General features: G+C 50.1%; 1 protein-coding gene across 1 annotated transcript in view; it reads left to right on the top strand.

Moving 5' to 3' along the window:
- Positions 1-10,499: 10,499 nt before the first annotated feature.
- LOC123345952 (butyrophilin subfamily 1 member A1-like) overlaps positions 10,500-21,110 on the top strand; it is a 33,396-nt gene continuing 22,785 nt past the window's right edge. The window contains exons 1-4 of the mRNA XM_044983091.1: positions 10,500-10,624; positions 11,279-11,493; positions 15,137-15,253; positions 16,871-17,218. Coding sequence (XP_044839026.1) covers positions 15,148-15,253; positions 16,871-17,218 — 454 coding nt within the window. The 5' untranslated portion in view covers positions 10,500-10,624; positions 11,279-11,493; positions 15,137-15,147. The remainder of the gene's footprint in view (positions 10,625-11,278; positions 11,494-15,136; positions 15,254-16,870; positions 17,219-21,110) is intronic.

The following is a 21,110-nucleotide window of genomic DNA, read 5'->3' as shown; positions in this document are numbered from 1 at the left end:
CTTTGTGTGAGATGCCAAAGATCTCCCGCTGTTCTTCTCCACTTCACACGGCAGAGCGGAGGGAATAAAAGGATCACTAAGATTTCATTCTGTGACATTTACAATGGTATCATCATCTTTAACTGTTCTATGTTAATGTTCTAATTATTAGACAGGGATACATGCACTCAGATCTTTCTAAAGAGGCCTGATAAAAATTAATCTGAACCTTGCACTTCTATTTCCTCTTTTGTTTTGGCATCTCAAAGCTGCTGAATCAACAGCCACTAAACCTCACAGCCAACTTAAGAAATACTATCTGTGGGAAAGATTTCCTGTTACCTCATCCATATCCTGACTATCCTCCCTTCTCCTCCCCCCATTTGTTTCTCTCATTTTCCCATTGCAGCTTCCCCTAACCTAGACCCAGATGCTGCCAAGACTCCAGTGCAAAGTAGCTTTACACACATTGGATCCTTTGACATGACTGAAACTTTGACTCCTGGCAGGATCAGGGCCTTGCACTGTGAGCTCTTTGGGGCTATTTACTCAGTGTCTGTGCAGAGCTCAGCACAACGGGGCCTCGTAGTCCATAGACTGTAACAGGATTAAAAAGAAATGTATTTTATAGATGTGGAAACTGAGGCAGGAGCTGGTTTGCTCAATGGGCCAGGTTCACTCCTGTGCTGGCAAAGGGATAGAGGAGAGGAAGTTTGTGACTCCCCTGCTCAGTGGCTGCAGGGGCTGGTGCAGACCTCGGCACAGGCTGTGGAAGTCCTGAGATTGAGCCAAAGTTGCTCCCTTGTTTCAGTGGCCCCTGTGAGGCTTTTCATGAGTCAGCCTCTCCCTTGCCCCAAAAGAAATCATGGAATTTGCCCCAACATCATGGTTTGCTTTGTTTGAAGATTATATTGTGTCTTTTGGCTGTTTGATGTCTGAACTCCCCCTGTCACCCTCAATGTGTGTATGTCCTTCACCCCCAACATTCCCTGGTCTGGAATCTGGAGGGTTGCAGTGTGGTCTCCTCTTCCTCTTCCCAAGCTGGGTGTTGCAGGCAGGGGGTGGAGCAGAAGTGCTGAGCTGCTGCTCACAGGCAAGTGCACTAGATCAGAATCTGCTTCCCATCAGAATTTGCTACTTTGCTGTTATTGAACATGCTCCAGTGTCCTGAACATGGAACAGCGTTTCTTGAAAGGCTCAAACGTCCAAGGCTGAGATCCCTCATGTTATAAACAATACAAAGGTGACATCTAAAATCTACATCTGTAAGGAAAACTTCTCCTGTCTGTAGGATGATTGTGATGTACAAAAAGCTCAAGGAATTCAACAGATATAAACGCCCCACCTCTGTGGGAGGGGAATTTTTCCTTAACTCGGGCCACTTTTACAGGTCAGTATTTAACGGAAGTAAATCAGGGGGCCCGGATAATCTTCATCCTAGAATATTAAGGGAATTGGCGAGTGAAATTGCAAGCCCGTTAGCGATGATTTTTAATAAATCTCTAAACTCGGGGGTTGTACCGTTCGAATGGAGCTTAGCTAATATAGTTCCTATATTCAAGAAGGGGAAAAAAGTGACCCAGGTAATTACAGGCCTGTTAGTTTAACATCTGTAGTATGCAAAGTCATGGGCTGCATCTTGCAGGAGGTCAGACTAGATGATCATAATGGTCCCTTCTGATCTTGAATTCTATGATTCTATGATTCTATGAATTGGGAACAACCTCATACTATCTATAAAAAATTACCTGGTGTTTGTGTTAACTTTTTAATCAGCGCAGGGTCAAGCTGAAGAAAACCCAGCAACTAATGTCGTGCTGGCTCATTATTCAGCTTTTTCTTCTTTAACTGATATTTCACAGCTAAAAAAAATAGTGCTCACCAGTTTGGGGGCTCAGGTAGGGGTTTGGGGGAGGGCAGAGAGCTGCAAGCGGTGGGTTGGTGGCCGGCAGCCTCAGGGAGGGGGCGGAGCATGGCCAGGAAGAGGCAGAGTGAGGGCAAGGCCTTGGGGGAGGGATGGAGTGGGGCAGGAAGAGGGGAAGCGAGGGTGGGGTCTCAGGGGAGGGGATGTAGTGGGAACAGGGCCTTGGGGCAGAGCAGGGATGGAACACCCCTGTGAAAACTAAAAGTTGGCGTCTATGGATTATACACCGTTTCTACCTCTGAAAATAGGAAATATCTCCTGTTTGATGACTCTGGTCATTTGAGGGGTTCCTGCCCACGCACTGCTCACTTAAACCCTGTAGTAAGAAGAGATCCTGAGACATAAGCCCTTGCATTAGAGACCTGAGATGCAGGCCCGGCTCTAACATTTTTGCCGCCCCAAGCGAAAACAAAGAGTGCCGCCCCCCCGAGCATTGTGTCGCCCCTCCCCCTGAGCGTCGCATCACCCAAGTCCCCGCCCCCTCCGAGCATCGTGTCACGTCTCCCAAGTCCCTGTCCCCCGAGCGTTGCATCGCCTAAGTCCCCCGCCCCCCCAAGCACCGCACTGCGCCGCCCAAGTCCCTGCCCACCCGAGTGTCGCGTCGCGCCGCCCAAGTCCCCGCCCCCCCGAGTGCCATGCCGCTGGAGCCCGCCCCAGCCGAGCACCGCGCCGCCCAAGTCCCCGCCAGCCAGCACGGCGCCCCAGCTCCCAAGCCCCGCCTCCCCTTAGCGCCGCCCGGCCGAACCAAAAAAAGCCCCAAAACAAACCCCGAGTGCCACCCAGTCCCAAGGTGCCGCCCCAACCACGTGCTTGGTAGGCTGATGTCTGGAGCCAGCCCTGCTAAGATGAGGTAGAAGCTGTCCACAGAATCTGACTAAGAAGTGCTAGTCACAAAGCACTCACACAAACACATCCCGACATCAAACAGTACCAAAACATTCTGATATCAAGAATGGTACAAAAACATTCCCCAAGGAAAACAGGAACACGCTGAGCTCGCCTAAAAGATTAGGTCAAGATAACAATATGCAATAAATGTTTCAATTGAACCAAGGTGTACAAGGTGACGTCAGGGGGCCGTACTACCTTGTTTGTATCAGAGTATAAAGATGTGTCTCAGAGGGAGCATCTTTGGCCGGCCTAGGAGGCAGCGGAAAGTCCCGCCACTGAATGAGCTACATCTTAGTATCTTCATAGAGTCTTCCAGGTGCTATTACCGCGCTTCGTCAACAATAAGCCTAGCCTGGTGCCTTCATCCCTTAACTGATCTTGTGGTCATTGGGTGGTTCGCTCAAGGTCTGCTGTGCTAGCTGTCTGTGCAGGGCTGGGGTGGCACATGTAGGGAACACACACACACATCAAAACATCTGTCAACATCTTGTCACGGGGGGTTCCTTGTAAGAATATGAGACCCCAGGATAGTGGGGGCGGGGGCTTGAACATCAAGGCACCAGCAGGAGACAGAATCTAGCAGTGCAGATACAGGCTCTATCGCCCTCCCTTGCTGTTTGTGGTCTGTCATTGTCCAGGGAGCAGCCCCCACACCCTACGCAAACCCCGAAAGGAATCCTCTGTTATGACTCCATTACTGTCCAAGAGGCTGAGAAGCACCTATGATCACAACCAGGGGCGGCTCCAGGCCCCAGCATGCCAAGCACGTGCTTGGGGCGGCAAGCCGTGGGGGGCGCTCTGTCGGTCGCCGGGAGGGTGGTAGGCAGGCAGCCTTCAGCAGCGTGCCTGCAGAGGGTCCGCTGGTCCCGCAGCTTCAGTGGAAACTGCAGGAGGTCCACCGGAGCCGCAGGACCAGTGACCGGCAAAGCGCCCCCTGCAGCATGACGCCATGCTTGGGGCGGCGAAATGTCTAGAGCCGCCTCTGATCACAACTGAACCTTTAAGAATCCAAAGTCTTTTCAAGATTAATGGAATAAGATTCTTTGAAGAAGAAGAATAAATCATCCCCTGAAACCACTGCCCTCGTTCTGCCCTCATTTGAGACAACAACCTGCTTCCTGCAATACAAAGGAGCTAACACAGGAAAGTGGGAGGGGCAGAATTTGTGCAGGAGCCAAAAGGTGTCCAGAGGAGAGTGAAATGGGGGTTGGGGAGCACTAGGGAGGGGAAGGAGAGGTACTGATGGGTGAAATTGGGGACAGGGTGCAGGCACTGGGGTTCAGAAAGGGGGAGATGCACGTCCTGTTTTCAGGTACAAGTTCCCTTGGCACCTATTTCTGCCTCTGGTGGTGTGCCTCTCTGCCCCATGCTAGGAGTGTGAGGTGCCTATCTCCACCTAAGCCCCAAAGTGAGTCATGGACCGGGGGAAAATCGGCATTCAGCTACCGATCTTGCATGTGGGGCCTGATCCTCCCAGCATGCCTCCCAGATTGGGTCCCATTCAAACAGCTGTTCAATGGAAGAGGTGGTACTGCCCACCTTATAACTTCTAGCCCAGTGGTTAAAGCACTGAGCTTAGAAATAGTCCATAGGTTACAGTCCAATGTCCATACTCAGGGTGACTCCAGTCAATGACTGGGGAGCTCAATCCTTATGGCTTAAGGTTTCCCCCTCTTGAAACCCAAAGCAGATCTGAGATGAAACAGGATCCTGTTCCAGGGTTTTTATACATTTTCTGCAGCCTTTTGGCCTGAGAAAACAATAGGCTTAACTATCCTTCTTCTAAACCTCCTGGCAATTAGCACAGGGTAATTTATCCACTCAACAGTTCAGATACAGGTTACCACAACCTTCAAAGAGACACATAGACCATAAAACTATTTCACCCCAGTGTCTTCCTAAATGTTAATATTCCTTTTTTGATCTTTGAATCAAAGCTGTAGTGATAGACAAGACTTGTTTGCTTACATCACAAGCCCTGAGCAAACATCTACCTTTCTACCTCTAACAATGCCGACTTGCATTTCAAAGCTCTGTTCATTGACATATCTTCCTAACCAGGTTCTACAGTTCCGCCATGGGTCAGGTCAATCTGAGAGTTAATTAACTCTTTCTGGACCTGTCACCTTTCAATGAGATATTATATTATACTCATAAGGTCACAACCTCCTCTCCTCCCCATACTGTGCTGCCCAGTGGAGTAGTTAGAGGCAAAAAAAGCATTGAGTACATTAGCTTTTTCCACAGCTGTCACTGGGTGATGGTGATGGTTGGTGCCAATGGGCTGTCACTGCCTGGGGGTAGCGCTGCTGTTGCCCAGGGCTGAGTGGGGAGCTGGGCTCTGGGTTGTTGGGTGTCCAGCTCGGAGGGGCTGGGCTCGGAGCTAGGGATCAGGGCTGGGGGGGAATGGGGTCAGGGGGGTGCCTGGCTCAGAGGTGCTGGGGTCAGAGCTGGGGGGTCAGGGCTGTGGCAGGGGATAGGGTCAGGGGGATGCTCGGCTCAGTGGGGCAGAGCTTGGAGGTGGGGGTCAGGGCTGTCGGGGGGTGGTCAGGGTGGAGCCCGGCTCAGAGGAGCTTACCATGCCGCTTACCCCTGCCTCTCCCGGAGCCTCAGCGTGCCACATCCAGGAGCGGCCCTGGACAGCACTGCAGCGCCGTGACTCCAGTGAGGCCTGAGCTCCTGCCACTGGGTGGCAGCTTGCAGCTCTGCCCCCTTACCATGAGCGGCGGGAGCTCAGGTCCTGCCTGAGACATGCCCCTGCAGCGCTGTCCAGGGCCGCTCCTGGACGTGGCACGCTGAGGCGCTGGGGGATGGGGGAAGGTGGAGGGGGGGAGCCTCCGACATTCTCATGGGGGCCCCTGTGGGGCCCGGGGCCTGGGACAAATTGCTCCATTTCCGCACCACTCCCCCTGGTGGCCCTGAGGACAGCGTATTTGATGCCTTCCAATCAGTGGAGTCTCCTTGTGCTCCCTTCCCTCAGATATATCATCTAGTCCACTCACCACATTAGTACCTGTGGAGAGAACATGAAAAGGTTGCTCACCTGTATCTGTATTGCTGGTACATGGATGCTCGTCTTTCTTCTTCTGGAGGTCACATGCTGCCAATTTTCTTCACCATCCTTCTGTCCCTGCTGCACAGGCTGCTGTGATTCTTCAGAACGTTGTGCCTGCAGAAGCATAACCTGACATCTGTCCCGGAAATCTTCATTTTCTCTTATGCAATGCAGGGTTGATACTAGGAACATCTTTGCTGAAGCTTCTGCCCTCACTTGCCATCAGAATCTCCTCCCAGCTGAAGGGCCACAGAGGGGCCCCGTTTGTAGCAGAGGGATGGGATGGGCAGAATCTGTGCAGGGAGAGGACGGAGAGACCCTAGTTAGGACAGAGGGAGATGTGCTGCCAGATAGGGGCAGCGGGAGAAACTCTGGGATAGTGAGGGGCAGAGGGGATAAAAGTTATCACAATGGGGTGAGCCCTCTGCTGCAGTAGATGCAAAAATAGGACTTGGGTGGCAGAGAGGCTTGTGTTCATTGCTGGGCCATCTTAGCACCTCCTCTCTTGGCTGTGGTGTTAAAGCACATTGCCGCGTACGTCTTTGTTACATAAAATAATTCATTGTCACTTGATGTGAGTCTTATCTGCTGTTCCGATTCCCTGAAAATTTCTGTTTTCTATAAGCCACTGCAAATGCAATTTCACTCCATTTTACTTATTTATTTTTAATTCACTTTTAAAAGCAGCGTTTTGGTTACTCCTGTTTTCTTTAGCACACCTTGGTCAGCATGGTGCACATGCATGTCACTGTTCTGCTGAGTGTACAGGTTTAATAATAAATAATCACAGAAAATAGTAATTGATGCTAGTATTTAAACAATCACTTACCGTGTTTGTAGCAGAACATTTCCTATGTTCTTGCCAGGATTTTGTAATTTACAATTGTTATTTCACAATTTGTGTTTGTTTTATGTTTCCTCTAGCACAAGTTTTTTTCTTTATCACATGACTTCTTAGATCTCATAGACCCGTAGGCCTGGAAGGGACCTCAAGAAGCCATCGAGTTCATCTCCCTGGGCTATGGCAGGTTCAGTAGAGACCATCCTTGGCAGATGTTTTTTCTAACCTGCTCAGATACTTTTGAAAATCCTATAGGTATCTATGTGCATGTTGAAGTGCCTCAGTGGTTTTGAAAATTAGTCCTAAAGAGTGTAGGCCCTATCCACAGAGTGAGGGACCATATCCTGGAAAGCCGTGTCTCTGGAAAAGATTGAGGGGGTCCTAATGGACAAGAACTAAACCTAAGCTCATAGTGTGATGCTGTGGCAAAAAGGGCTAATGTGATCCTTGGATGTATAAACAGGGGGGTATTGAGTAGGAGTTGAAATTACGGCACTGAATTTACCTCTCATTGAGCTGAATGTACCTCTGCATATGGCATTGGTGAGACTGTTACTAGGATACTGTGTAGAGTTCAGGTATCAGTGCACAGTTCAGGAAATGGAAAATTACAAGAGGGCCATAGGAGCAGCGAGAGGGATAACAGTGGGAGACTTTATCCACTGTCTTTGATGTCTATACACAAATGCAAGGAGCATAGGGAATGAACTGGAAGTATTAGTACATGAGCCAAACTATGACTTAATTGGCATCACAGAGACTTGGTGGGGTAACTCTCATGACTGGTATATTGGTATAGAGGGGCATTGCTTGTTCATGAAGGACAGGCAGAGAAAAAAGGATGAGGTGTTACATGGGTGGTGGGTATAATAGGCCAGGGGAGGCTCTGCCTCCTGTGGTGCTGCCGCAGGACCCACATTGCAAGGTTTGGGGCAAAGTTTTTCTTTTATTATGCCCCATGCAGGTTCCAGGGTGGCTGAGGAGGCAGTATGTGCTATTCAGCTTCCTGGGTTCCTCAGTAATCTCCATGGACTCCAGGGGGATTATTGAGGAACCCAGGAAACTGTGTAGCACATAGCACCTCCTCAGCTGTCCTGGAACCTGCATTGGGCATACCAAAAGTGTTTTGGAAAAGACTTTTTCCCTAGGGCAGTTTGGGGAGGCAGGGCCGGCTCTAACATTTTTGCCGCCCCAAGCAAAAAAAACAAAAAACAACCGCCCTGCCCCCATGAGCGCCACCCAACCCCTCCCCGAGCGCCACGTCGGGCCACCCAAGTCCCCCCCCCCCGGCGCCGCCTGGCCAAACCAAAAACAACAAAAACAAACCCCGATCGCCGCCCCCTCCCAAGGAGCCGGCCCTGTGGGGAGGGGAGGTACAGCTGGCCTGGGGCTCCTCTGGCTGAGGGGGGTGGTGCTCAGGGCTTCCTGGCGGGCGGGGGGAGGGCTTGTGGCTCTGGCCATGGGGGGGCACGAGGTCTGGGGGCTCTGGCCACAGGGGGGGATGGGCAGAAGGGGTGGAGCTAGGGGCTAGCTTCCCCAAAGGAGGGATCCACCTGCTGCCCACAAGGTGCTATGTAATACATCAAGAATATAGTCACTTGTTCTGAGGTCTAGAAGGAGGTGAGAGGCAGACCAGTTGAAAGTTTAAGTGTAAGGACCCAGTGACTAGAATGTGGGTCTGTAGCACCTGATAGTCCCACAGTCCCACTGGAAGGCCCTGTAGAGGTACAGCCAGGGAGCACTATGGAGAATATGCGCTGCAGGAAGTACCACCCAGGAGACCCAGAGTGACAGTACCCTGCAGCCCTCTGATTGGACAAGTGCCCCTACTCAACCCCAGGGGTTGGCCCAGGAAGATGTCTGGGCACCCACATAGATCTTAGCTGGCTACTACTATACTGCAGCTCCTGATCCCAGCTTGACTTTGACCCTGACTCATGATCCTAACCTGGTACTGCCTCTAGTCTCTGACCTGGCCTGACTCTAACCCTGACTCCTGTTTACAGAACCTGGCCTTGGGATTCCTCTAACTCTGACACAGAAACTCCCTTCCCCGGTGGGCAGACCTCAGCCCAGCTGTGACCGCTAGGCAAAACTATGTCCTGGTCCCATACAATGGGTTAAGATAAAAGGGGAGAAAATAGAGGCTATGTCATGAGAGAGGTCTACTATAGACCACCAAATCAGGAAGGGCAGGTAGGTGTAGCATTTCTAGAACAAACAACAGAAATATCCAAATGCAAGACCTGGTAGTAATGGGAGACTTTAGCTGCCCAGATACCTGTTGGAAAAGCAATATGGTAAAACACAAAAGGTTCCAGTAAGTTTTTGAAATATATCAGGGACAACCTTCTGTTTCAGAAGGTGGAGGAAGTAACCAGGGGAAAAGCCCTTTTAGACATGATTCTGACTAATTGCTTGTGAATCTGAAGGTTGAAGGCAATTTGGGTGAAAGTGACCATGAAATGAGAGACTTCATGATCTAAGGAGGGGAAGGAGTGAGAGCAGCAGAACAAGGAAAATGGATTTTAACAAACTCAGAGAACTGGAAGTTAAGGTCCCATGGGAAGAAAATCTACAGGAAAAAGGAGTTCAGGGGAGCTGGCAGTTTGTCAAAGAGACACTAATAAACGTGCAACAGCAAGCTGTCCTGATGTGAGGGAAAGATCGGAAGAACAGTAAGAGGCCAATATGTCTCAATCAGGAACTTTTTAATGACCTGAAAATCAAAAGGGAATCCTAGAAAAAGTGGAAATGTGGACAAGTTGCTAAGAATGAGCACAGGAAACCAGCACAAGCACATAGGGACAAAAGGCCAAATCAGAAAATTAGCTACACCTAGCTAGGCACAAAAAAGGCAATCAGAAGAGAGTCTATACATATGTCAGGAGCAAGAGAAAAATGAAGGAAAGTGTAGGCCCTCTACTTAGCAAAGAAGGAAGCTAATAATAGACAACATCTAGAAGGCTGAGTCAGTCTCTGGACAGCCTAATAAGTGCAGTTGGCCTGTACTAGGCTACTTGAGTGGCTACAGCACTGGATTGGTTGCCAAATTTAGCAGACCAGGTCTTAAGCCCAGCAACATGGTGATAGCTCCTGCTTTCTTCTAGCCTTGTCCTTGTTTTGCTTTGTTTTAGCTAACCCAATTCTGACCCCTTGATTCAGATTCCTGATGTCTGACCTCAGCTCTGATGCCAGGCTCTGGCATCAAGCACCAGACTCATGTTTTGACCCTGGCCTCTGACCATGAGGCATGATTGCCCATGTCCCAGTCACTGACACTGAGGTGTTTAATGCCTATTTTGCTTCAATCCTCACTAAAAAGGTTAATTGTGACCAGATATGCAATACAGTTAATATTAGCAGCAAAGGGGGAGAAACAGCAGCCAAAATAGGGAAAGAACAGGTTAAAGAACATGTAGGTAAGTTAGATCTATTCAAGTTGGTGGTGCCTGATGAAATTCACCTGTGGGCACTTAAGGAACTGGCTGAAGCAATCTCAGAACTATTAATGATTGTCTTTGAGAACTCCTGGAGGAGGGGTGAGAACCCAGGACTGGAGAAGGGCACATTGTGCCTATCCTTAAAAAGGGGAACAAAGACGACCCAGGGAATTATAGACCAGCCAGCCTAACTTCAGTTACTGGAACATATATTTAGAGCACTCTCCTATGACCCCAGTTCAAGTCCTTCCTTTCCCTCACACAGAGGGGAAGTGAACCTGGGTCCCCTCATACTGCAGGGGAGGGCTCTAATCACTGGCCTGAATGTAATGAGGCAGGTAGTGCCTCATCTGGCCGCATTTTGAATGGGACCAGATCTGCTGGTCTGCCTCTGAGCAGATCTCCTGAATTAGGCCCTGAAGGGAAGATAAAAGTGGAGGAGCACCTTTGGCCCCCAGGTTCATGAGTGTTAGGGATTGGGCAGGACACAGGTGTGTGGGTGGCAACAGGTCATATGTCTACAGGCAGAAACACAGGCAGTCTCTACTGCTGACACTAAGGGCTGCTGGGGAGATGGGGGTTGCAGAGGGTGTCGGTCACTGGGAACATCTGGGCTGAGCAGCAAGGACACGGCACCAGATCTGGGCGATGCTCCCCGCCTGCTCCTGTTTGGAAGGAGCGGGGCTGGGGGATACGTGGTTTATCAGAATCCAGCCCATGGGCTCAACGCCCGGGGAGCCCCACGGACTCCTCCTCTCCGGGCTGCTGGTTACAGCACAACAGTGAGGAGGGGACCCTCCCCCCGCGGCGCCTTCTCCCAGCCCCCGCCTTCGGCACCAGCTCTGAGCCCCCCCCCCCCGAGATTTCAGTGAAACTCAGACTTGGCCATTAAAACTCCCTTCAAGGAGGGGCCAGCTCCAGCCGGGCAGCGCCTGGGTCACATTCAGTCCGTTCTGACCCGCCCCCCCCATTGATCAGCTGTTGTTTCTCGCCTCAGTCACTCTGGATTTCAGCTCCCCCCGCAGCATCTCCCCTTCCACCTTCCTCATTCTGCCTTCCTCAGGGCAGGGGCTGGGTGGTGCAAACGGGGTGACGCTTTTTGCTGGTGCTGCTGGTTTAGTTCCTTCCTTTCCTTTATTTCAGAGGAGTTTGCTCCGCCCCAAGCAGCGCGGGACACGGACCGGTACTTTCACTTTCCTACTTTGGTACTTTCAGTTTGAAGCGCGCGGAAGGCCCAGGCGCGGGGCTCGGCCCCGACCCCGTTAATTCAGCTACAAATGTAACACAAATAACGCCGACGGGTCCGGCCTCAAACCCTTAGGCTCCGTGACCCGTGAGCGGAACTGATGCTGCAGCCTCGGTGAGTGACCTGGGGATTTATGGTGTAAACTCTCCCCGGGGAATGGCCGGGTTCCCCTCCCCCCGCTTTGTTATTTCAGAGTCAGTGAATCCCTCCCAGCCCCACCCCAGTCTGCAGGGCCATTGCCCGGGGCAGGGCAGGTGCTGTTACTACAGGTGCCTGCCAGGGCAGGGGGTGCTTCACCTCCCCCCCGAGCTCTGTCACTGGGGGGAGGCCGCGAGTCTGAGCCCTGGTCAGGCCCCTTCCTGGCCACCGCTGGCCGCTCTGTGGGTAACACAGGCCCTGGCGGCTGTAGGGGAAGTTCCAGGCACCTTCTGGTTCCTGGGAGGATTTTACAGCACGATTCCTCCCACAGGCAGATAGCATGGGTGGGGGCTCAAACTAGCCACCCAAGTACATACCTAAGGGGGTCCAGGTGGGTTTGTTCTCGGGCATGGAACCTGAGCTGCTGCCTTTGCTCCCCCAGCTAGTGCTACATGCTAGAGGAGGTGTGCTAGCTCCAGCAGAGCTATCACATGTCTGTCTACCCCCACGGGGAAGCTCGCTCCCAGCTGCAGTGTAGATGTACCCTGAGAGAGGTTTAAATGTTGCAGATCCCAGGGGGCACAGAGCTGGGGTGACCTTGTTCAGAATTCATCCCTCACATTTGTACTAAGGCTGGAGGCTATGAGAGTGGGTCACTGATATGTAAAATCACCCGGGGCTGATGACTGATCTGGGAGATCCCCAGAGAGCCTTCACCTGGGACAGGTGTGGTCAGGTGATGGAGCCATTTTACCCCAGCAATCAGTGGCCATTTGTACCACACTGGCTTGTTTTCCTTAAGATGTCCCATTCACAGTAGTGTCTGAATGCCCCAACTAAGATTTGGAGGGGAAAAAAATCATAGACAGGAGTTGTAGACCGAGCTGGATGAGCAAGCATCTCAGAGAAGTGATTAAGAAAAAGCAGGAAGCCTCCAAGAAGTGGAAGATGGGCGGGATTAGCAAAGAAGCTACCTGATTGAGGTCATAACATGTAGGGATAAAGTGAGAAAGGCTAAAAGCCATGTAGAGTTGGACCTTGCAAAGGGAATTAAAACTAAGAGTAAAAGGTTCTATAGCCATATAAATAAGAAGAAAACAAAGAAAGAAGTGGGACCGCTAAACACTGAGGATGGAGTGGAGATTAAGGATAATCTAGGCATGGCCCAATATCTAAATAAATACTTTGCCTCAGTCTTTACTAAGGCTGATGAGGAGCTTAGGGATAATGCAAGGATGACAAATGGGAATGAGGAGATGGAAGTAGATATTACCACATCCGAGGTAGAAGCCAAACTCGAACAGTTTAATGGGACAAAATCGGAGGGCCCAGATAATCTTCAACCAAGAATATTGAAGGAACTGGCACATGAAATTGTTCTCGCCCAAACATCAAGAGATACGGGGTGACTCCCATAGCATCGTTTTTTGTGGCGTTGTAGGCGTATGTTGTGTATTTGGTTGTCATGGTTTTTGTTCCTATGGCAACTGAGTTAGATTATTAGGGGGATAGCCCAGCCAGCTTCGGCCAGTTGGGTGAGCTCTGTGTCTGTAAATAAAATGGTAGTTTTGTTAGCTGTCTGCTGTCTGGCCTCAAGTGATTTCTTCCTAAACCGGCTGCCCCCAAGGATATAACAGAAATTGCAAACCCATTAGCAAGAATTTTTAATGAATCAGTAAACTCAGGGGTTGTACCGTATGATTGGAGAATTGCTAGCATAGTTCCTATTTTTAAGAAATGGAAAAAAAGTGATCCGAGTAACTATAGGCCTGTTAGTTTGACATCTGTAGTGTGTAAGGGTCTTGGAAAAAATTTTGAAGGAGAAAGTAATTAAGGACATTGAGGTCAATGGTAATTGGGACAAAATTCAACATGGTTTTTACAAAAGGTAGATCATACCAAACCAACTTGATCTCCTTCTTTGAGAAGGTAACAGATTTTTTAGACAAAGGAAACGCAGTGAATCTAATTTACCTCGATTTCAGTAAGGCATTTGATACGGTTCCACATAGGGAATTATTAGTTAAATTGGAAAAGATGGGGGTCAATATGAAAATTGAAAGGTGGATAAGGAACTGGTTAAAGGAGAGACTACAACGCGTCGTACTGAAAGGTGAACTGTCAGGGAGGAAAGAGGTTACTAGTGGAGTTCCTCAGGGATCAGTTCTGGGACCAATCTTATTTAACCTTTTTATTACTGACCTTGGCACAAAAAGCAGGAATGTGCTAATAAAGTTTGCGGATGACACAAAGCTGGGAAGTATTGCTAACACCGAGAAGGACCGGGATATCATACAAGAAGATCTGGATGACCTTATAAACTGGAGTAATAGTAATAGGATGAAATTTAATAGTGAAAAGTGCAGGGTCATGCATTTAGGGATTAATAACAAGAATTTTAGTTATAAATTGGGGACACATCAGTTGGAAGGAACAGAGGAGGAGAAGGACCTCGGAGTATTGGTTGATCACAGGATGACTATGAGCTGCCAATGTGATATGGCTGTTAAAAAAGCTAATGCAGTTTTAGGATGCATCAGGTGAGGTATTTCCAGCAAAGATAATGAGTATTTGCAGAGACACCAGGCAGCCTTTTCCACACCAAATAACAATGTGTTAGTCACCTGGCCTATAGAGTCTGAAAGTCCTTAGGTCAGCACAGAGAAGCAAACTTTAAGAGCGGGTTCAGCCTGGCTAGAGCTGGAGCTTGGCCGAGCCGTGCTGCTGGAGGGTCCAGCTTGGCTCACTCTCTCCCTGTCCCTTTTTTCTCTCTCAGTCCCAAGTGAATTCCTGTGTCTCTGTCAGCCCAGTCCCTTAACACAGACACCTGACACGTTCTCCCTTTGTGCTCCAGCACTGAGCTATTGCTCCTCTTTCCTGCAGAGAGGAGGAGGGAAGAAACTTGGTGTAGGAGTTGATGCTCATTCATTGAGACTTCCCATTGTCTTTTCAAAATCCTCCATTGATATGGGTTGATTCCAGACCAGACAGTCCGAGTGGCTCTACATCTCAGACACCTAGCCTGTTCGGCCACGTCCCAGCGAGAGAAGCAATGCTTTCCCCCAGAGCAGCAGCGATGCCAAGGGGATCGGTACAGAGTCCTACTGATAGTTCATAAAAATATTTCAGTAAAATTCCCCACCTGTCACACCTTCATGGAGAAAACACAGGGTACTAAAGGGCTCTTTAATATAGTGGAGAAAGGCATAACAAGAACCAATGGCTGCAGGTTAAAACTGGACAAATTCTAATTAGAATTAAGGCACAGAATTGTAACCCTGAGGGTGATTAATCACTGGAACAAACTACCCAGGGAAGTGGTGAATTGTCCATCTCTTGCTCTCTTCAGACAAAGACTTGGTGACTTTCTGGAAGATGCTTCAGTCGAACACAAGTTTGGGCTCAGTACAAGGGTAAATGGGTGAGAGTGTTTGGCCTGTGGCACATATAGACTGGATGATCTAACGGTCCCCTCTGAACTTAGTCTATGAATATTGGGAAGTGGGCTAGTGTAAACGTAACTGATCCATGGACCAGGGCTATGAAAGTCAGACAACCTGGCACTGACACTGCATCCCACTCACTTGCTGTCTGGTTTGTTCTCTCTCCTGTTCCCCAGACCCAGCTACGATGACAGGGAAGGTTCCCTCGTTCTCCCCCGGCTCCACAGTGAGCTCCGCTCTGCCCGGCTACGTCGCTCTCTGCCTCGCTCTACAGGTTTACAGGCTGGTATCAGGTAGGAGCTCCAACCTCCTCGCTGGGTTTGCTGCTGCTGCTATTGCTGGTCATCACCATCCACCTCACATCACTGCCTTGTCTTGTAAACCAGGTCTCCTCAGCCTGCCAACAACCAGCAACATGGAGAAATCACAGGGTACACCTGGGTCCCCAGTGACCATGGTTACTGTCATACACCATCATGTCAGGCCTTGACACTACATCCATCCTACTGCTCTGGCTGATTTCTGGCAGCTTCCCAAACACAGAACACAGTGAGCACCACTACAGGGCTCACAAATTATTTAAAAGGACACTACTCAATCCTATACACTGCACTGACAGACCGTATATGTCACAAGTCAGACTCTTCAGCCACGAAGGAGTCCTGAATCCTAGACTTGCCAGTTTAGACGTAACAACCCACAAGTCATTCATGCTGCACTAGGCACATCTGACTAGGGTTCAGAGCTAGACCTCATCTCACAGTGAGGATGTGAGGATATTTGCTGGCTTCTTCCTTCTGTGCCTTAAGTGAACCCCTTATATTGTCCCACCCACCCCTGGGGCTGGCTCCACAGCTACTTGGGCATTTTGGTTCCCCCCTGCTGTGGTTTCCATCCTGTTAATTTAACCAGCTCTCTCGATCTCTCCTGATGTTGAGTCTCTTCACCGAGACCCCCACATCCTGTGCAGTGCCACAGTGACCGGTTCTCTGTTTCCTGCACTTTTCTATCTGCCTCCTCCCCCTCTCCATTATCTGACCCCTGACTTTACCTTTAAAGCCATTGCCTGCATAGTGATGGTCTGTTTTCATATCTTTACACCTTGTCAGCCTTTACACCACCCCTCCTGCAGATGAGGAGGCCCCTGTGCTGGAGCAGCACGACAAGGCCTTGGTGTATCAGAGACCCAGGCCCCAGGGTGCCTATGAGAAGTTAGAGCTTTATTCAGAGATAATAGGGTCAGCGTTTAACACTCACATGTGAACTCTGTGTGACAGATATTGCAGCCACGTGCGGCATTTTGGGGACTATCAAATTCACTTTATGCATGTTCTGTTTATTTGTGTCCCCTTTATCAATGGTATCTATACACGTTATATGTATCTTTGTGGGCTCGGGATTGTAATCTGCTCCATGGGGGAGGGTTAGCCCATCTCCTTCAGAATTTGCCATCCATGGGGGTAATCACTTGAGGGACAGGTAACAGCTCCAGAGAAGTACCACCCCTCGGGAGAGGTGCATAAACTGGGTTAGACCAGGTCCCAGAAGCCCAAGAGAACAAAGATGTTTGGTATAAAAGTTGGCTTTGAACTGACCAGAGGCCCGAATCTTGGACTGCAAAATGACAGGACCTGTTAACCAAGAGAGCAAACCCTTAGAGAAAGGTTTGAAAGACTTTGGAACCTACCAGAGAGTCCCATGTGCCAGATGAGAATCCTTTGGGATAAGTGTAACGTGTAGTCAGACCTTTGATTGGTTTATGGTAAGTTTTCTCTGGCAGGCTTTTGTCTTTAAATGGTCTCTCACTTCTAATGCAGGGCGCTCTTTTGCAGTGTGCCTTACTGCTGAATTAATGCAATGCCCCAGCCCCTTGCTGATTTAATTTCCTTTTTTCATTGTACATTTCACAGCGCAGTTCACAGTGACTGGACCTGACCACCCAGTCATTGCCTCCCTTGGGGGGGAGGCCGTCCTGCCCTGCCACCTCTCCCCCAGGATGAGCGCTGAAAACATGGAAGTGAGATGGTTCCGATCCCAGTTCTCTCTAGCTGTGCACCTGTACCGTGATGGGCAGGATCAGTATGGAGAGCAGATGCTGGAATATCAAGGAAGAACTGAGCTCTTAAGAGACCACATCACCAATGGGAGTGTTTCTCTGAGAATACGCGATATCCGACCCTCTGACAATGGGCAGTACAAGTGTTTTTTTCAGTCCGGTGTCTCTTATGAAGATGCTTTATTGGAACTACATGTGGCAGGTCAGTAACTTGTTCTGATGTTTTAATGTCTTCAACAGGGTAATAAGTGGAGTCAGAGGGTTCATTGTGAGATGACAATTTTTATCATTATAGTGGGGCAGCAGCTCTGTTCTGGGTAAAGTCGAGTCTAGTTTGCTGTGTAATATCCATTTTTTCTAAGTTCTCTAAAACTCAGACGCATACTCAGGGTATGTCTACAGTGGGAGACTTTCTTCACCAGCAGTTACAGAGCTCAGAGCACTAAAAGGAAATCGCTGTTGTGTGTTCACACTGACAGCTGCCTGCGCAATAGCGTGTTCACACTTGTGGCATTTGCATCGTCATTCAGAGCAGTGAACTCTGGGCAGCTATCCCACAGAGCATGTCTTCCTCTTCTGCCGCTAAGTGTTGTGGAAAGGCAAATGGGGTTGCAAGGCATCCTGGGCCCTGTCCCAATGCCCCGTGATGCGTTGCTTTGCATCCCAGCAATCCCTGCACTTCCTTCCACATTTGGCGCCATCTTTCAGTGGTTTGTGTACTGCGCGCTCTGCCTCTTCAGTCTGCAGGACTGGATCCCGCACTGTTGGCCAATATGCTGCTCACTCTGACTAACACATCACGAGTGGCAGTGAAGTTGTTCCTTAAACTACAAAGGCAAGAGGAGTCCAACGTTGATCTTGCTACGCACAATAGCTATGACATGAGATTGCTTGTGGCATTCATGGAAATGATGACTACAGTGGAACGCCAGCTTTGGGCTCAGGAAACAAGCACTGAGTGGTGGGATCACATCGTCATGCCCATCTGGAATGATGAGCAGTGGCTGCAGAACTTTCGAATGAGGAAAGCCACATTCATGGGACTGTGTGATGAGCTCGCATCTGCTCTGTGGCACAGGGACACAAAAATGAGAGCTGCCCTGTTGTGGGAGAAGCGTGTGGCGATTGCACTGTGGAAGGTGGCTACTCCAGACTGCTAGCAATTGGTCTCTAACCAGTTTGGAGTGGGAAAGTCAACCGTTGGACTCGTGTTGATGGAAGTGTGGAGGGCCATTAATCGCATCCTGTTGCGAAAGACCATGGACTCTGGGCAACATTCACAACCTTCTGGGTGGCTTTCCACAAATGGGCTTCCCTAACTGCGGAGGGGAGATAGATGGCACGCACATTCCAATTCTGGCACCGGACCACCTAGCCACCGAGTACATTAATCACAAGGGTATTTCTTTATGGTTCTCCAGCTGCTTGTGGATCACCTTGGGTGTTTCACGGACATTAACGCGGGCTGTTCCAGAAAGGTGCATGACGCATGCAAGTTTCGGAACACTGGCCTGTTCAGGAAGCTGGAAGCAGGATCTTTCTACCCACACCAGAAGATCACCATAGGGGAAGACGAAATGCCCATTGTGATCCTGGGAGACCCTGCCTGCCCCTTAATGCTGTGGCTCATGAAGCCATACACGGGGAACCTTGACAGCAGCAAGGAGTGGTTCAACAATAGGCTCAGCATGTGTAGAATGACTGTTGAGTGTGCTTGTGGTCATTTAAAGGCCCACTGGCACTGCCTATATGGGAGGCTGGACCTGGCCAATGACAATATTCCTATGGTTATTCCCACGTGCTGAACCGTCCATAATATTTGTGAAGGGAAGGGTGAAAGCTTCACTCAGGGCTGGACTTTTGAGTCTCAGCACCTGGAGGCTGACTTTGAACAGCCAGAGACCAGGGCTATTACAGGGGCACCGTGCGAGGCCATAAGGATCAGGGATCCCTTGAGGCAGCAATTTGAACCTGAAAGCCACTAATATTTGTTGCTATGCTCGGGATTGCAGTGCTTGTAATGCTAGAAGGTGATTATGTTGGTGCAGATGATACACTGTGAAGGTTTAAGAAAATTGACTGTTGCTTTTCAGGGCTCTGTTTGCATTCAGTTAATGTAATAAAGGTCGCTTTCAAACCAAAACAAATCTTTTATTATAAAAACAACAACTGGAGGACACACACACACACACACACACACACACACACACACACTATCAGCAGTGAGGGGGATGGTGGAAGGGAGGGTCCCAGGGGGAGGTGGGTTCCCGAGATGATTAAAGATTTGTGTATGTCCAGATGTCATATGCACTCTTGTCCTTTGGAGTACTGTGCAGCGGGTATTGTACTTCAGCAGGGTAAACTGCAGAGGAATGGGTGTTGAGTGCAGTAGGTACTGGGAGTCCACAGAGCTGGACTGTGTGTTGGCGCTGTGTGTGTGTGCGGGGTTGGGGTGGGGTGCGTGGGAAAGAGTTTTGCAACAGCGGCTGCAGGGGAGGGTGGGCATAGAGCTGCTCAGTTTTCAGTGCTAGGAGTGCCTGGAGTGTGTCCATTTGGCGCTCCATAATCTTTAAGAGCTGCTCCGTGGCTTCATTCTGGCACACTGCGTTCTCCTTTTGGTCCCTCTTCTCACTGTCCATTCAACTCTTGTTTTTGAGCTGCGGAGTGCAGCATGACATCACGCAGAAGATCCTCTCTACTTTTTCATGGCTGCTTTCTAATCCTGTGCAGCCATTCAGCCAGTGATTAAAATGAGGGAGGCTGGGCTCCCAAGGCCAGATTTGTGAAACCAAAATGAAGCATTTTACAGAGGCACTATCATTTGCAGCACAGAGACCACTGAATCATTGCTTTAAAACACAGCCAGTACTCACCCACCTGTCACTAACTGGCTGACCCCAGGCAAGCACACATGAGCCACAAGACCCCTCAAATGGTGAGTAGCCTCGGGGGTGGGGTAAATCACTGCTCCCAGCCCCTGCTGTACACTGGGCACGTGGCTCTTGGGGAGAGCCAACACTGGGGCGGGGGGACTGATAATCATTTCTGTCCCCACACATCCCACAGGAGGTGATCATTATGGAAGATTTCTTGCTGCTGAGGGTGACTGGGGAATCAAGGGAGGGTCATCTCAAGGAATGCAGCTTCCACCCAGGCCCTTATGCAGCTAGCCTGTGTGCAGCAATGGTCCCCCCCCCCTCTCCCCCCAGTGATGGCTGAGTGGCAGGGAAACGTTACCCTTAGTGGGGCAAGAAACAAAGCAGCTCTGCCAAAGAATCTGCGGCAGCGGGTTGCCCAGTATCTCCGTGAGAGTCGTGGAGATCTCTGAGGCAGATTCCCGTGAAGTGAGGGAGTCCATCAACACCCTGTTCCGCCGCTTTGTCTAGGCATGTGGTGGTACGCGCATCACACAGACACAAGGCAGCCTTCTGCAAATCCCTCCTGCAAGCTCAGCACACAGAAACAAGCCGGCCTTCTCCAACCCTCCTCCCCCGAACAACTCACTTCAGTGACGCCCAAAATCAAAGCCGCTTACATGGGGCCTCGTCTCCTGTTTCTGCTTTGCCAAGTTCTGTACGCAGTGACTGGCTAGCCACCTCCAGGGTACACAAGAGCTCCTGGCTGCATGCATCTCTGAACAAGTCATCATCTGGCTCTGGGTCCCCCTCCTTCTCCGCAGCCTTGTCCAAGATTTCCTCCTCCTGGCTCGGTCCATTCTCGACTGTCACGGAAGTCCCTGAAGTATCCACGGGGCTCTTTGCACCGAGTATCACATCCAGCTCTTTGTAGAACCGGCAGCTCGTGGGCACAGTGCTGGAGTGGCAGTTTGCCTCACACACCTTGTGGTAGGCATTTTGCAGCTCCTTCACTTTGACCCTCCACTGCAGCATGTTCTGGTCATGGCCCCTTTCTGTCTTGCATCGTGAAATTTGTCTATAGTCATAATTCCGATGGCTGGAGCACAGCTGGGACTGGACAGCCTCCTCTCCCCAAACACTAATGAGGTCCAGCAGTCGGCATTGCTCCAAGCAGGAGAGCGCCTGGTGAGTGCAGTAGCCATGGTCACCTGGACAGATGCGCTGAGACCACCACAT

The sequence above is a fragment of the Mauremys mutica genome, chromosome 12 (assembly GCF_020497125.1).
Source record: "Mauremys mutica isolate MM-2020 ecotype Southern chromosome 12, ASM2049712v1, whole genome shotgun sequence".
NCBI classification, from domain to species: domain Eukaryota; kingdom Metazoa; phylum Chordata; order Testudines; family Geoemydidae; genus Mauremys; species Mauremys mutica.
The sequence above is the reverse complement of the archived record's forward strand: the minus strand, read 5'-3'. Positions and strand labels throughout refer to the sequence as shown.